Source organism: Medicago sativa, chromosome 4, assembly GCF_051527215.1.
Source record: "Medicago sativa cultivar Bolivia chromosome 4, Bolivia_mono, whole genome shotgun sequence".
NCBI classification, from domain to species: domain Eukaryota; kingdom Viridiplantae; phylum Streptophyta; class Magnoliopsida; order Fabales; family Fabaceae; genus Medicago; species Medicago sativa.
Window position 1 is genome coordinate 55,779,492 of NC_140752.1, and position 14,610 is coordinate 55,794,101.

General features: G+C 32.9%; 1 protein-coding gene across 1 annotated transcript; it reads left to right on the forward strand.

The window, feature by feature from the left end:
• The first annotated feature begins 1,784 nt into the window (after positions 1 to 1,784).
• Positions 1,785 to 5,482, forward strand: LOC146930000 (putative disease resistance protein RGA3). Its single transcript, XM_085701672.1, has 3 exons — positions 1,785 to 4,389; positions 4,430 to 4,485; positions 5,216 to 5,482. Exons 1-2 carry the CDS (start codon positions 1,847 to 1,849, stop codon positions 4,461 to 4,463), a joined length of 2,577 nt encoding a protein of 858 aa, XP_085557798.1. The 5' UTR covers positions 1,785 to 1,846; the 3' UTR covers positions 4,464 to 4,485; positions 5,216 to 5,482.
• The last annotated feature ends 9,128 nt before the right edge of the window (positions 5,483 to 14,610 follow it).

The following is a 14,610-nucleotide window of genomic DNA, read 5'->3' on the forward strand; positions in this document are numbered from 1 at the left end:
ATTTATAACGAATACATATCCTACAAGAAACAATTTTGCAATAAACAATATTACAAACTCCCAATGCCTGCAATTAGAATTTAGAATAACTCCCCAGAAGACAATTTTTCATGTTAATTCATTAAAACAATCCACTAGATACACCATACTATATATCCTACAAAAACCAAAAAAGTATGATCAATGCAAATGGAAATTAACATCACAAACTATGTGTGAATCTGTCAGTATCCAGATTGCAGAATCCTGATCAAACCAAATTGCTCACATCCACAGTTTAGAAACGTGGCATACAAGCAACAACTTCCAACTCAGAAAGATGTGGTGCCAGCCTGGCAAAATGTAAGAAAAAGATAACTGTTTATAGAACAATACCCTCTAGAACAAGATAACTGCCAGGTGCCAACTAAATGTAAGAAAAAGATAACTGTTTATAGAACAATACCCTCTAGTTTCCACCAGGCAAAATGGAAGGGGAAAAATGCCTTTAAGTTTTAGTCTACATGAGCACATAATGCCTTCAAAAACATACGAATCGAATTATACAAAATTCAAATATCCCTCAATTACAACACTTTGAGCTGAGGCCATGGGACATAAATTTTGCACTTTTACCCCTTGATCTAATTTCTGTAATGGCAGTAGAGGATCATTCTTAGTACATACATTTCAAACTGGCAAAACTTCTGTCACAAATTTACTGTTACACCTCTTAATATCTTCATTAACAAGCTCTTCATATATTTTTGTACTTGAAGTTACTGCAAATAAATCATCTCAAAATTCAAGGGAATGCATCTTTCTTGGACTTGAAGTTCCACCACAACTCTTCATCATTTTAGGGATCAACATCACCATTAATCTTGAGGCATTTCAAGGAATAGCATAGGTAGAATACTTCCTCCAAGGTTAAATCACACAAGCATCTGGATTGAACTAAAGATGAGTGAAATTGTGATATAATCTTTGACATTGGTTCATTAAGTGCCTCAGCTTCTGCATCCTTTATGCTTCTTGAGGGATGCTGGGTTGATTTTGTAAATGGTCATTGGGATTTGCTATGCGGCATAAATTCTCAGACTCCACATATTTTTTTAATGCAACTTCAATGAAGCTATAAATACTAGGGGTGTCAAAATGGATGGATTTGAATTGTAATGGATAGATCAAAACAATTCGTTAATGTTTAATGTTATATTAGGGTAATTTACTTGACTTCATTCTCTGTATAGAAATATAACACTAAACAGTTCATGAATTTGCTTTGGTAACTAATCTTCAGTGCCAAAATCGTTTTAGTGTTGTTACAAAAATATTCACTTCACTCCCTTTATGCAAAATGTCTACTTTTGATGCTGATGGTGCTTTATAATGCCCTTGCTGATCTTTGCTCAAAGATTTTCTCCTTTACATTATGTGTACCTCATGTGTTTCTAAGTTAAAAGTCAAATTTCGCCACAGCATAACCAAAGTTACTGTTTTTTGGTTCGCCACAGCATAAGTGTACCTCCTTTACTCCTTTACATTATGTGTACCTCCTTTACTTGTATTGTATTGTATTGAAAACTGTAACCCCTTTCTAAGTTAATGTAATTTCAGAATCAATTACATTATTGCTTTATGCTTTTCGTGGAATCAAGTTTAGATAGCATAATCGCTTTAACTTTGAGCAACCCAAGTATTACTTCGATTCTTCCTTGATCTTATCTTCTTCCACCTTTGCTTTAACTTTGAGCAACCAAAGTGCTTTATCTGATTGCTTTCACTTTTGCTTTCTCATTTCCATACCAAAGTTAGAAGCTCCTGTGCTTTGAGCTTTACCTGATTGCTTCAAAATCCAATCAACATGGCAGAATCCCTCCTCTTCGGCGTGGCAGAGTCATTCATTGGAAAACTTGCATCTGTTGCTGTTGAAAAAGCTTCTCGAGTGTTCGGTGTCTATGGTGATCTTCAAGAAATCAAAAACACTGTCTCACTCATCAAAGCAGAGTTGTTGGACGCTGAACAAAAGCAATGGCAGAACCATGAGCTACGTGAATGGCTGAAACAGATTAAGCGGGTCTTCTACGATGCTGAAGATGTAATCGATGATTTCGAATGTGAGGCCTTACGAAAGCAAATCATCAACACGTCAGGTAGCATGAGAAGGAAGGTAAAACGTTTCTTCTCAAATTCTAATCCTCTTGTTTATCGCCTTAAAATGGCACATCAAATCAAACATATCAAAGAGAGATTTGATAAGGTTGCTGCTGATAGGCATAAGTTTGGCCTTCAAATCAACGATAGCGATAATCGTGTTGTAAAAAGGCATGAATTGACACATTCATATGTGAGTGATTCTGATGTGATAGGAAGAGAACATGATAAACAAAAAATCATTGATCTGTTATTGCAAGATAGCGGTGATAGTAATAGTCTCTCTGTTATTCCTATTGTTGGAATTGGAGGATTAGGAAAAACTACACTTGCAAAGACAGTGTTTAATGATAAGAGTTTAGATGAGACTTTTCCATTGAAGATGTGGGTGTGTGTCTCTGATGATTTTGAACTTGCAAATCTGCTTGTTAAAATCCTCAATTCAGCTAGTGTTAGTGGTTCTGTTGCTCCTAACCCAATTCACCAAGAGAAGTTTAGAAACCTTGATTTGGAGCAGCTACAAAATCATCTGAGAAATGAGATTGCTGGTAAAAAGTTCTTGCTTGTCTTGGACGATGTATGGAACCAGGATCGTGTCAAATGGGTTGAGTTGAAGAATTTAATACAAGTCGGTGGCGAAGGAAGTAAAGTCTTAGTGACTACACGTAGCCACTCAATTGCCAAAATGATGGGGACCAATACATCATACATTTTGAAAGGTCTCTCGAGAAAGGATTCGTTGTCAGTATTTGTGAAATGGGCTTTTAAAGAGGGAGAAGAGAAAAAATATCCAAAATTGTTGGAGATTGGGAAAGAAATTGTACAAAAATGTGGAGGGCTTCCTTTGGCCCTTAGAACATTGGGGAGTTCTCTATTCTTAAAAGTTGATGTAGAAGAGTGGAAGTTTATCAAGGACAGTGAAATTTGGGATTTACCACAAAAAGAAGATGGCATTTTACCTGCTATCAAATTAAGTTATGATCAATTACCTTCTTATTTAAAAAGATGTTTTGCTTGCTTCTCTCTCTTTGAAAAGGACTTTCAATTTACTAGTTTTCATGTTCATGTGTTATGGGAGGCACTTGGTTTTCTTCCACAACCAAACAGAGGTAAAACCTTGGAAGATATTAGCAATCAGTTTCTGCATGAGCTTTGGTCAAGATCATTCCTTCAAGATTTTGAAGACATGGGTGCTGCTTGTGCATTTAAATTGCATGATTTAGTGCACGATCTTGCATTGTATGTTGCAAAAGATGAGTTTCAATTGTTGAAATTTCATAATGAAAATATATCAGAGAATGTTCTTCATCTGTCATTTATTGAAAATGATTTGCTTGGCCAAACACCAATTCCTATTGGTCTAAGAACTATCATATTTCCTAAGGGAGCCAACGATGAAGCTTTCTTGAACATTTTGGCATCAAGGTGCAAATTCTTGCGGGTTTTCCAGTTAATTGGTTCTACATATGAGAGTTTACCCTCCTCTATTGGAAAATTAAAATTTTTAAGGTTTCTCAATCTTGTGAATAATAAAGAATTGAAGAGCCTCCCTAATTCAGTGTGCAAACTCCAGAATCTGCAAACTTTGTATCTCCATGGTTGCATAAACCTTCAAACATTACCCAATGGAATAGGAAATTTGATCAGCCTACGACAGCTATCTATAACTACAAAACAATTTAATTTTCCAGACAAAGAGATTGCAAAGTTGACATCTTTAGAGTTATTATTTGTCCAAGATTGTGACAATCTGAAGACCTTGGTGCTTGAAGGGATACAACTTTCTAATCTAAAGTGGTTGAGAATTTCTTCTTGTGGGAATCTACAGTCTATGACACTTCATGTTTTTCCCAACTTAGAGTGTTTAGTGATTCGTAATTGCCATAAGTTGAAATTGCAATTAGATAACGATATCCCGAAGTTAAAGCTGAAGTTGCTAAATCTTATATCTTTGCCACAACTTGTGAGTATTCCTAAATGGTTGCAAGGATGTGCCGACACATTACTCACCTTGGATATTGTTGACTGTGAAAATCTTGATGAGCTTCCTGAGTGGTTATCCACTCTTGTTTGTCTCAATAGACTTGTTATTCTAAATTGTCCGAAATTGCTTTCGCTTCCTCAAGACACACATTGCCTTCCAAACCTTGAAAATTTATTAATTATAGGTTGTCCTGAATTATTTATGAGATACCAGCCTGGAGTCGGACATGATTGGCACAAGATATCACACATCAAACAAGTGAAGGTTGACTCAAGAGAAGCCAAAATTAAAAGGAACAAGTGAAGGTTGCTCAAGAGAAGTCAAAATTAAAAGGGATTTATAGATATCCCGATCAAGATTTAAAGGTATTAAAATGCTTGTCTTTTTATTTTCTTTTTTGTAATAATAAATTGTTTACAAGACTTGTCTTTTACTAAGCATGCATGATTTATTTTGTATGTTTGTATTTTGCTGTCTAAGAATAATTGTATATTTTTTCGGAGTAATCCGACCAAATAGCTCAAAAATTGGATTTTTGATTAGAACATGGTAGGAAAAACTAACAATGACCAAAAAACACGAGGATGGGGTTAGAATTGTTAGTGGTTAGTATGATTCTTAAACTGACTATATATATGTTACAAGAAGGGTGTTTAGTGGGTGTTCGAATTTTATAATCCGGAAATGAAAAACAAGGAACACACCCTAGTTTTTGGAGTGTTCGGATTCTATAATCCGAATCAGTGAAAAACTCATTTTTCACCCCAAAACAGGGGGAAAACTCATTTATGATTATAGAATCCAAAAACTTCATAGGCATTTTTGTAAAAAAAATAAAAAAAAAATAGAGTGCGCGAGAAATGAACAGGGTAGAAAAAAGAACAGTCTTGTATTAATATCTATTCTCGCACAAGTCTCACACTTACGTTTCAACCCAATATTTTGAGATCCAACCAAAGAATACTCCTCTAGTCCAAGCTTAACATTCCAAGGCTTCGAAAGATGAATGATGAAAACAAGGTTAATTAATTTGATCTATTCAAAATGGAAATAAATTCAATATTCTACATTCTAACTGTGTTTGTTTCATTTTAGGATGGTGAAATGGTGATGCAAGTCAATGAAGATGTTAGAAGTTGAAATTTAGTTTGTTTATCAAATCATTTAATTGGACTATCTAGTGATTTTAGTGAACTATCATTATAATTTATATTTAGAATTTATTTTGTATCATTTTAAGTGAACTATTTGGTTTGTAATTTGAGATTTAAAGTTGTGTGCTAAAGTTTGTAATTCGATATTTAATATGCAATATGTTGTAATTTGAGATTTAATATGCAAGTGAAACTGATTTAGAATGCATGCTATCAGCGGTAAAGCTAGAAATATTTTAATGAGGTGGCCACATATAAAGAATTTTTCTTAAACTAATCTAACTAGGCAGGAAAAGAACTGACAATACCTATTACTTATATAAAATGTTCTTTATAAAATATACACTTGATTAAACAAGAACAAATTATACCAAAAATACGGTAACAACAGATTGTACCAAAAAAAGCCACAATAGAATAGTGAATTGTACCAAAAAAGCTACAACAAAAGAAATAAAAACTAATAGTAGTTATATATGAAAATTGAACTTAGCAACCCTTCAAAGACTCAAATTCATCCATAATTACATCTGACCTAAACTGACTTGCAATGTCCTTTTCAATGTAAATAACCAAGCTATTTGCAAGAAAATCATCTATCATTTTATTTCTTTGTTTTGTCTTGAGAATTTTCATTTATGAGAAAGCTCTCTTCGTTGTTGATGTGGAGATTGGGAGTGTTAAAACAAGACGAATCAATCTATCAATTAAATGATAACGCATTGACTTCCTCGATCCTACTTGGAGATTAGGCGTGTTAAAACAAGATGAATCAATCTATCAATTAAATGAAAAATGCACATGAACTTGGAATTTTCGAAACTTGGTTTTAATGAACGAAATGATGAGATTATGACTTGTCTTCTGTAACATTGAACTTAGAATAACCAAGTATGATTAATATGACCTTGAAACTTGACTTTTGTGAGAAAAAAAATGTCAAAATGGATTAACTTTGGAATTTTTAGACGAACTTTGGTGAAATGTTGAAATATGACTTGTTAGCTTGCAAATGACTTATGTTCATGCTAACATGTTGGATTAGGATTGAATTGAGGATTAATATGCATGAGAAATGATGAATTATGTGAAAATGTCAAAATATATGATTTTGTGAAAATAGACGAACTTTGGTAAAATAAGGAATTTTGATTTGATAACTTTGTGAAAATAGATTTAGTTTTAACTCATCCTTGTCTTTTTTGAGGAATTAACTCTAATTGTCTAACCAATGTTTTTTTTTTCTTTCTAACTTTAATTGCATTTCTATTATAAAAAAATAAAGTAGAAAATACACACTCCATCCAAAGACAATGATAACCACCAATCTCATTTAATATTTATGATAAAATTTACATAAAATCTATCATTTGTGGAATTATGAACTATAACCCAATAATTCAAATTATAACAATTGTGAGTAAAACGTCTAACCATATATATCAACCGCAATCGACAACTTTATGTTCTTTTTAAAAATTATAAATACTATTCGAACAAATTATTAAAAAACCTCTTAATAAAGTATTATAAAAACTAATAATTTGTATTCAAAGGGTTATGTACAACAATGTCATGACTCCTAGGTCGATAAATATTGAGTTTAGGAGAATTGATTTTGTTATCTAAAAAACGTAGCGGTGCAGCTTGTTGTTCGCTTACCTTCTATAATTTACCATTGACATATAAATATAATATATGGTATTTAGTAACTAAAAAAAAAATCCAGATACATAGACAAAGACATTTCTTTTATACATTTCTTCGGTAAACACCTTAATCACCGTTGTTCTCTTTATGAGTGGGGGTGGAACAAATTCTCGGTTGGAACCTGTAGGATCCAGTGTAGGTGTCAGAGATGGATTCGGCATGTGTAGGGGTAGGGTGGTGCCCAAACTTTTGTTTGTGTTTTTCTGCAAATCACTCTATATATGGAAATTTTACAAAACCATTATTAAACCAAGACTCGAGTTAAGCAGTTAAGAAAAACTTTTCCATGTAAATTTTGAAGCATGAATCGAATCAACCCTTAAAAACATTTTTACCATGATTCAAGTCGACAAGTTTGGAAATTTTTCAAAATAAAAAAATTTGACCACGTGACTCAAGTCAACCCAACCAAAAATATAAATTAGGTTTTTGAAAACATGCTTGAGATGAAAACGATTTTCCTAAGTTTTTATGATCAAATAAGATTTTGAGGGATACATCTTAGATTCAATTCTAGCCTATCCTAGTTTTGACATCAAATCAAAACCTAACTTATTCTAATTCTAAGAGGAGCATGCATCCACACACAATACCTAAAACGATATAGTGAACTAAGTCATAATAATTTGAAGCAAAAAGGGTCTAATTAGGACTTAAGCATAAAGTTCTCTCAAGGAATATTTGTCTTCAAAGTATCTGAAAAGCTCATTACTTTCACATTTGTACTCATGTGCTATAATACCACGCAAATGCGCAATACATCTTAACCAATTTATATGATGAGTTACAAGGAACACACATCCTAACTAGTCTTTCTTTCATATCAAAAACCACTTTTATATCTTTGTTTGTTGAAAATTATTAATTGGTTAATTAGTGTTTTTAAGTAATGAATGTGTGTGTGTATTAATATATATATATATATATATATATATATATATATATATATATATATATATATATATATATATATATATATAGAGGGCATATCAAGTGAGAGCATATTTTATTGTGAGAGATGAGAGGATAAAATGGTGACCGTTGGATCAATCTTTATTATGATCTCTAATTTTTATAATTGCAGCTTAATATTTTCTTCCCTTCATCCCTTCATCCCTTTTCTTCTGCTCTTCGCTTTTGTGAGAGATGTGGAATTTCAGCATCTAGTCTTTTCACGGGTCTTCTCTCTTCTGTCGACTTTTCCAATTCCTTTAACTCCAAACCCAGTAACTCATCATTCAATGCCTCAAATGCTTCCTGGTTCGTTTGATTGAAATCTTAACAACAACTTAGATTCACGCATCGCCACAACGATCCCGTATTTGCATAACCGGCTCAATTCGCATCGACTCACCCTGAGAAATTTCAACCCGTATTTTCAGAATCAGTTTTCGACCACAAATAATCACTAAATTGGCTTTAGATGATCAAATCTAACGATTGAGTGAGCGATTCAAAAAATTAGGCAATGAATGACTTTGTTCTTCATCTCTATAAGTGGCCAGCCATTGATGACTGGTTTTAGTTTCTGGGTTTTTTTCATGAATCTGTTCGTAGAGTTTTTGGTTCTAATTTCATGAATTTTTCTTTTGATTAAAATATAATAATATAATCAGTTCACTTTAAATCCAAAATAAAATTCAGTAAAACACTAATATGATGTTGAGTTGAATCTGTAACTGGAATGGGGAAAAGAAAGAGAAAGAGTCAGTTCACATTGTTGAGATGAACTGGAATTCAATACAAAATAATAATATGTGTTGAATTGAATGTAGTAATCAAATTGTTGAGATGTGATGCAAGGAAAGAGTCGGAAGTGGAATGGGAGAAGAAAGAGAAAGAATAATCCCATGTATTGAGAAAGGAGAGACAACATAATAATTTGAACCATTAAGATTAATCTAAGGGTTGTGGTTTAACCCTTTCATCTCTCACAATAAAACTCATCTCATTTGAAATGCCCTATATATATATATATATATATATATATATATATATATATATATATATATATATATATATATATATATATATTCCTCATAAACTACTCGATGAAAACGTAAACAATGTTAGATTTTGTTAAAATCAATATTTATAGGAACGGTATTTTCTTATCACTTTATTGCTTGTTTGAGTGTATTACTTGCACACGTTTTGCACAACAAGTTTCCTTTGTAATGAGAAACAATAGTTTACTATCAAAAGTGCTCTTTAACTTAATCTTTAAATCATATAAAATATCTCTTTTTTTGTGGCCGGGATTCGAACTCCGGACCTTGCATATATTATGCATTGTCCTTATCAACTGCGTTAAGCTCACGGGGACAAATCATATAAAATATCTACCGATAAGTAAGTAGTCTCAAGAAATATTTGTCGCCCATAAAAATAAGGGAAATGTTAACTTGTGCCCTCAAGGCACAAGTTAATGATTTAAAATAGAAATATTCTATTATAATTAATGCATTTGACTTTAACTTTTTTACTTTTCAATAATTGAATGCACAAAATTTAAGAAAATGTTTCCATTTTTGGGTTGCTTAACATGTGCCCTAAGGGCACAAGTTAACCTGACCCTAAAAATAATAGTTACTCCCTCCGGTCACATTTATAAGCAAAAATCAACTTTTTAGGTTCATTGAATAATTATTGTATCTAGTCACATTTATAGATAATGTACATTAGTCATTCAATGAATCTAACAAGTTACTTTTTGCTTATATATATGTGACCGGAGGGAGTACACACTAATTAAAGAGGTTAGTTGATGAGTTTCTTTCTTAACGGCATCAAAAATTTGTATTTAGAGTTATCGTATTCACATGAACTCGTGTGATACTAATGTTTTTAACAACTAATATTGTTTTAAGTATGAAAGTAGAGTTTGACTGTACATGAGTGGGATCTTTATAAGTAAAAATGGAAACAAGAGCAGATAGATAATATTGTCGGGATTAAGCTTCCTTAACTAGTCATCTGATGTTCTTCCTCGACCGATTATATACTTTTTAAATTTCAATTATGCTTCCACATGTCCCTCATCGTACGTTTCCATGTTTGGCAAACGATGTGAGATCCATTGTACCTATTAACATTTAATGTCTCGCTTAGTTAATTGGTTCAATGACATTACGATCAGACAGTCTATGTGATTGTAAACTTAGCACTATGTCTAGCAACTAGAATTCAAAGATGAGCTTATTTTAGACCCCTTAGATAAAAAGTCGACGTGTCACACTTTCTAAATCAAAATATTTTTTTTGCATTGTATGTCGAAAAAAGAATTAAGAACGCTGATAAATCATCAATATAACGAAATAGATATTATATATATAATCATCTAGATCAAATATATACATGAATCATAGTAATTAGACTTAATCTTAACAATAGTGATGATTATTTATACATAACCATACAATACAAAACTATAAGAAAAAATATTTGACTTAAGTTTAAAAACAATGTTAATTAAAAAATTATTTTTAAAATAGTCACATTAAATATAATAAAATTAATTTAAAATAACTTATCTGAATTCACTAACTTAAGTTTCAGTGTTCATAAAAAGTGTAATTTTCATTATTCGATTTGTATACAACTTTAATTGACCTGATTTATTTCGGTATTAAAAACTAAGTTGAAAATAAGTGTTGGGTATTTGCATTGGCTGCATTATTGGTAAAATTCATGTTTGTGATGTTGGATACTATTGTTGAGGCAAAATCCCTAATTAATTTTAAAGATAATAAACTTTAATGATTAAGGATTAAATGGACTTTGATTAATTCCTTGGTATTTAACTTGTGCTCTTGAGTGTTTTACTAAGACAGGAACAAGGTTTAAATCATACCAAGATACAAGAAATCAAAGAACATTGAAATCATGAACTAACTCTGAAGTTCAGAAAGTTAGTTCAGAATGTTGATCAGTGAGTTGATCAGAACGTTCTGATGGAAGCTTAGAAGGGTGTTCATAAGTAAACCCAGATTCATCAAGAACGTGAAGAACATGTAAGTACACTTGACATGAATAAAAGGTTCAGAAAAGTACATCTGCATGGATCTATCAACAAATAAAGGCATGAACAGGGATTTATATCAAAATGACCTTTAATGTTCATCTAAAACTATGAACATTAAAGTACTAGGAATATTCCAATGAGAATTTAATCCTAGATGTTGCATTCACTGCACTTCAGTTATGTCCTTACTATTAGGATTGATTACATTAAAAGCTAGTCTTACAAATCATCCTAAAGTAAGAACAAATGGAACATTTTGATGGTCAGAATGTTCATGTCTGCACATGCTTCCAACCATGAACAGTGTAGTTGGTGAAAAGTTAGCAAGCAAAGCAAAAGAGATCTTGCATCAGAGATAACATGTCCTCTGAGCTGTAATCAAGCAGATTTCTTTAAAGCATGGGCCTGAAGATGCAGATCCACTATCCTCTCTCTCTCTCCTGCACAAAGTCCAAGACAGATTTGGTTCAACTTTATCCCACCTTTTCCAGCAACTTTTGATGCATATGGAGAAGCTACTTTTTGGTGGATAAAACCCAACAAATCTCATGTCACGTACTGGACAAGCCCAGAAATTCATCAAACATTCATCATTGATGAATCCAGATGAAGAACATCATGAATATCAAACATTCTGATGAAGAACACAGCAACATTCTGATGTTCATCCTAGGAACGCAACAACATTCTGATGGTCAGAATGTTCACCCAGATTTTCAAGTAAAAGCTTGTGGGACTCAGGACACGTGGCATAACACCATTGGACACCTTACAACGGCTATATGAGCCCAAAAACTCTATAAATAGAGATCAAAGGCTCAGCATTACTTGCACCATTGCAAAGCATACAAGAAAACAACTTAAATTTGTTTGAAGCTCTTGCAATTCAATTGATCATCACTGAAGGCTCTTTTTACCTTCTTTGTAGTGTAAATCAATTCTCTCTCTCTGTTATATTTTTCATAGATAACTTCTTCTTCCTCCTCTTCTTCTGTTTGATTCACAAACATTCAAACTCCATACAAATTGTAACAAAGTCTCATCGCTTTAGGGGTACTAAAGTGTTAGCTTGAGCAAGAGTTGTAAAAGTCTAAGTGGTTAACTTAGCAACAAGGTGCAAGCCTGCTGAGGCTTAGAGAATACAGGATTGTAAGTGTTCAGGTGAACACAAATTGTAAGGTGCAGGATTTGAGAGGTTATCTCAAGCATCATAGTGTAAAATCTCACAAGATTGTGAGGAGTAGACTTGCCCACATTGGGTGAACTACTATAATTCTTTGTGTGTTCTTTCTTTCTTCCCTATACTCTTTACTTACTGCAAACACAAACACACACATACACATTTACTTTGTTAAACTATTTTTGTACTCAGACATCAGAATGTTCTGAAGTCTGGTATTAACTTAATCATTCCAAGTTTCAGCTTGAGAATTAATTTTTAAGTTACAGGATAATTTTTAAAGGGTCACAATTCAAACCTCCCTTTCTTGTGACTATTTTATCTACTTCAACTATGTTCCAACATGTTTCAGGCATCTCTGTAAAATGTTGGATACGATGTTCCAACATCTTGGCACGTTTCAGTGTGCCCTGTTTCATGTCTGTTTGTACGCGCGCTTTATCTTATTAAGGAATCCACGTCCTCATATCTTGTTGGCCAAGCAACGCGCATATCTGTACATAATCAGTTGTGCTTTTATTCCCAAAGAAGGAACAATATTTTAGGGAGTAATTGGATATGTTTGGAAGTTCCGAAAGATGTTCCTACTTCTTAAGACTTTCCTTATTTGTTACTGATTCGTGTTTTGTAGATCAGCTGGACGATCTACTTTGTTCTGAAGCAAAACAAGGTTAGTTAGCCCATATTGCTTCAGTATATAAGGAAGACTTCAAGACCTAATTAGGTATTCAAGCTGTCATTTCTAAAAGACTAGTTTTAGGGTTTTGAGTCGTGTGTGTTCTTCTCTTGTATTATGTTGATGCAAGTCTAGGACTGTTTGTTTATTGTGAGCCTTTCTTGTATCTCCTTGATACATGTTAAGGAATGTTTATTGAGTTGTAAACTCGTGTCCTACACCAAAGCTTTGAAGCAATGTTGTAGACTAAGTTTGAAGGTAACTTCACCATTTGTATTTGAATATGATAATCACAGGGCTTGTGATTGGTTGTTGGATAGTGAGATGGGATCTCAGATCCAGGAGTTCCTAGGTTGAAGTCTGGACTGGTAGGTCTTAGATCTTAAGTTGTAAACGAGGAGTTTGCTGAGAACTTTAGAATAAGGACTACACTAGTGGATTTCCTTTCTGACTTGGTAGCCCCCAGAGTAGGTGTGTTTGTCACCGAACTGGGTTAACAACTCTCCTGTGCCATTTACTTTCTTGTCATTTACTTTGTTGCGTATTATTTGCTTATTTGTGTAATGTTGAAACATTAACCTCAACATTCGTTATCTGTATATACGGTGTTGGAACATCGCATAGAACATCTTAATATTGTGTGCTAGAATTTCAATAAGAGCTTTAAAAATAAATCTAAACCTGTTTTGTAATTGTTGTTATTTTTTTGGCCAAGAACTTCATCACCCATAAATTGAACTCAAGTTCTCTCAAATGATTCGTCTTTGGTGAATCTTATTAAACATTTTTATTTTTCCAATTAGGTTCTTCGATTAAAGTTGGTCCAAGCTAGGTGTGACTTTGCTAAACTTGTATTGGATCTAGTCACGCACAATACATTCCCTCCAGATAATGTTGAGCATGTTGGGAATAATGAATAGATTGATTACATTAAGAATATGTCCCAAGAGGAGAGTGACCCTGAAACACAGTTAGAGACGTCAGTTGCCCCCCTCCACACGGTTGCCGATACTTTAGAAGGACCTTGAACTTCTTAGGCAGGTGAGAGCTTTGCAAAATAATGAGATTAGAAAATAAGCTTTTAAGCTTATTTGATGCAGAATCGGATAAAACAACTCAACAAATCTAGTTCCTAAAATACTCGATTCAATGGTTAAAACCGAATGGTGGTTGAGCAACACCTTTTACCTTTATGACCACTTTTTTTTCTCTGTTTTTTTTCTTATTTTAACTTGTTTTTAGTTTCTTTTTGAGGGTTTTGATTTCGCCCCCTCTTATACATATTTTTCCATTTTTTTAATATATATTATTATGAGTGAGTGGAAAATGATGGAATTTTTTTAGGATGTCAACTAAGGCCCCGTTTGGATTGGCTTATTTTGAGCTTATGTGAGCTTATCTACTTCCATAAGTCTTTTTAAAGGTGTTTGGGTAAATCAGTAAAAATAGCTTATCATAATTTCATAAGCTGCTTATGCCATATTTTAATAAGCCCAAAATTTATGCTTAACATACTGCTTATTACGGAGCTTATGCATAATTGACCTGCTTCGATTCTCTGGATCCACTATTTTTCAAACCTATATTTCAATTAGTATACTAGTTATCTTTTGTTTTGATGAGTGGAGAAAGATAGCTAGATACTTATCTTTTTAGAGACACACGTAACAAAATGAAATATTTTTTTTGGTTACATAACAAAATGAATATAACAAGTTAACTTGTTTTTTTTTTTTGGGTAACAAA

Coding starts and splice junctions, on each gene's coding strand:
- LOC146930000 (XM_085701672.1), top strand. CDS start 1,847: ATGGCAGAATCCCTCCTCTTCGGCGTGGCAGAGTCATTCATTGGAAAA. Junction 4,390..4,429: donor ATCAAACAAGTGAAGGTTGA/CTCAAGAGAAGC, acceptor AAGTGAAGGTTG/CTCAAGAGAAGTCAAAATTA.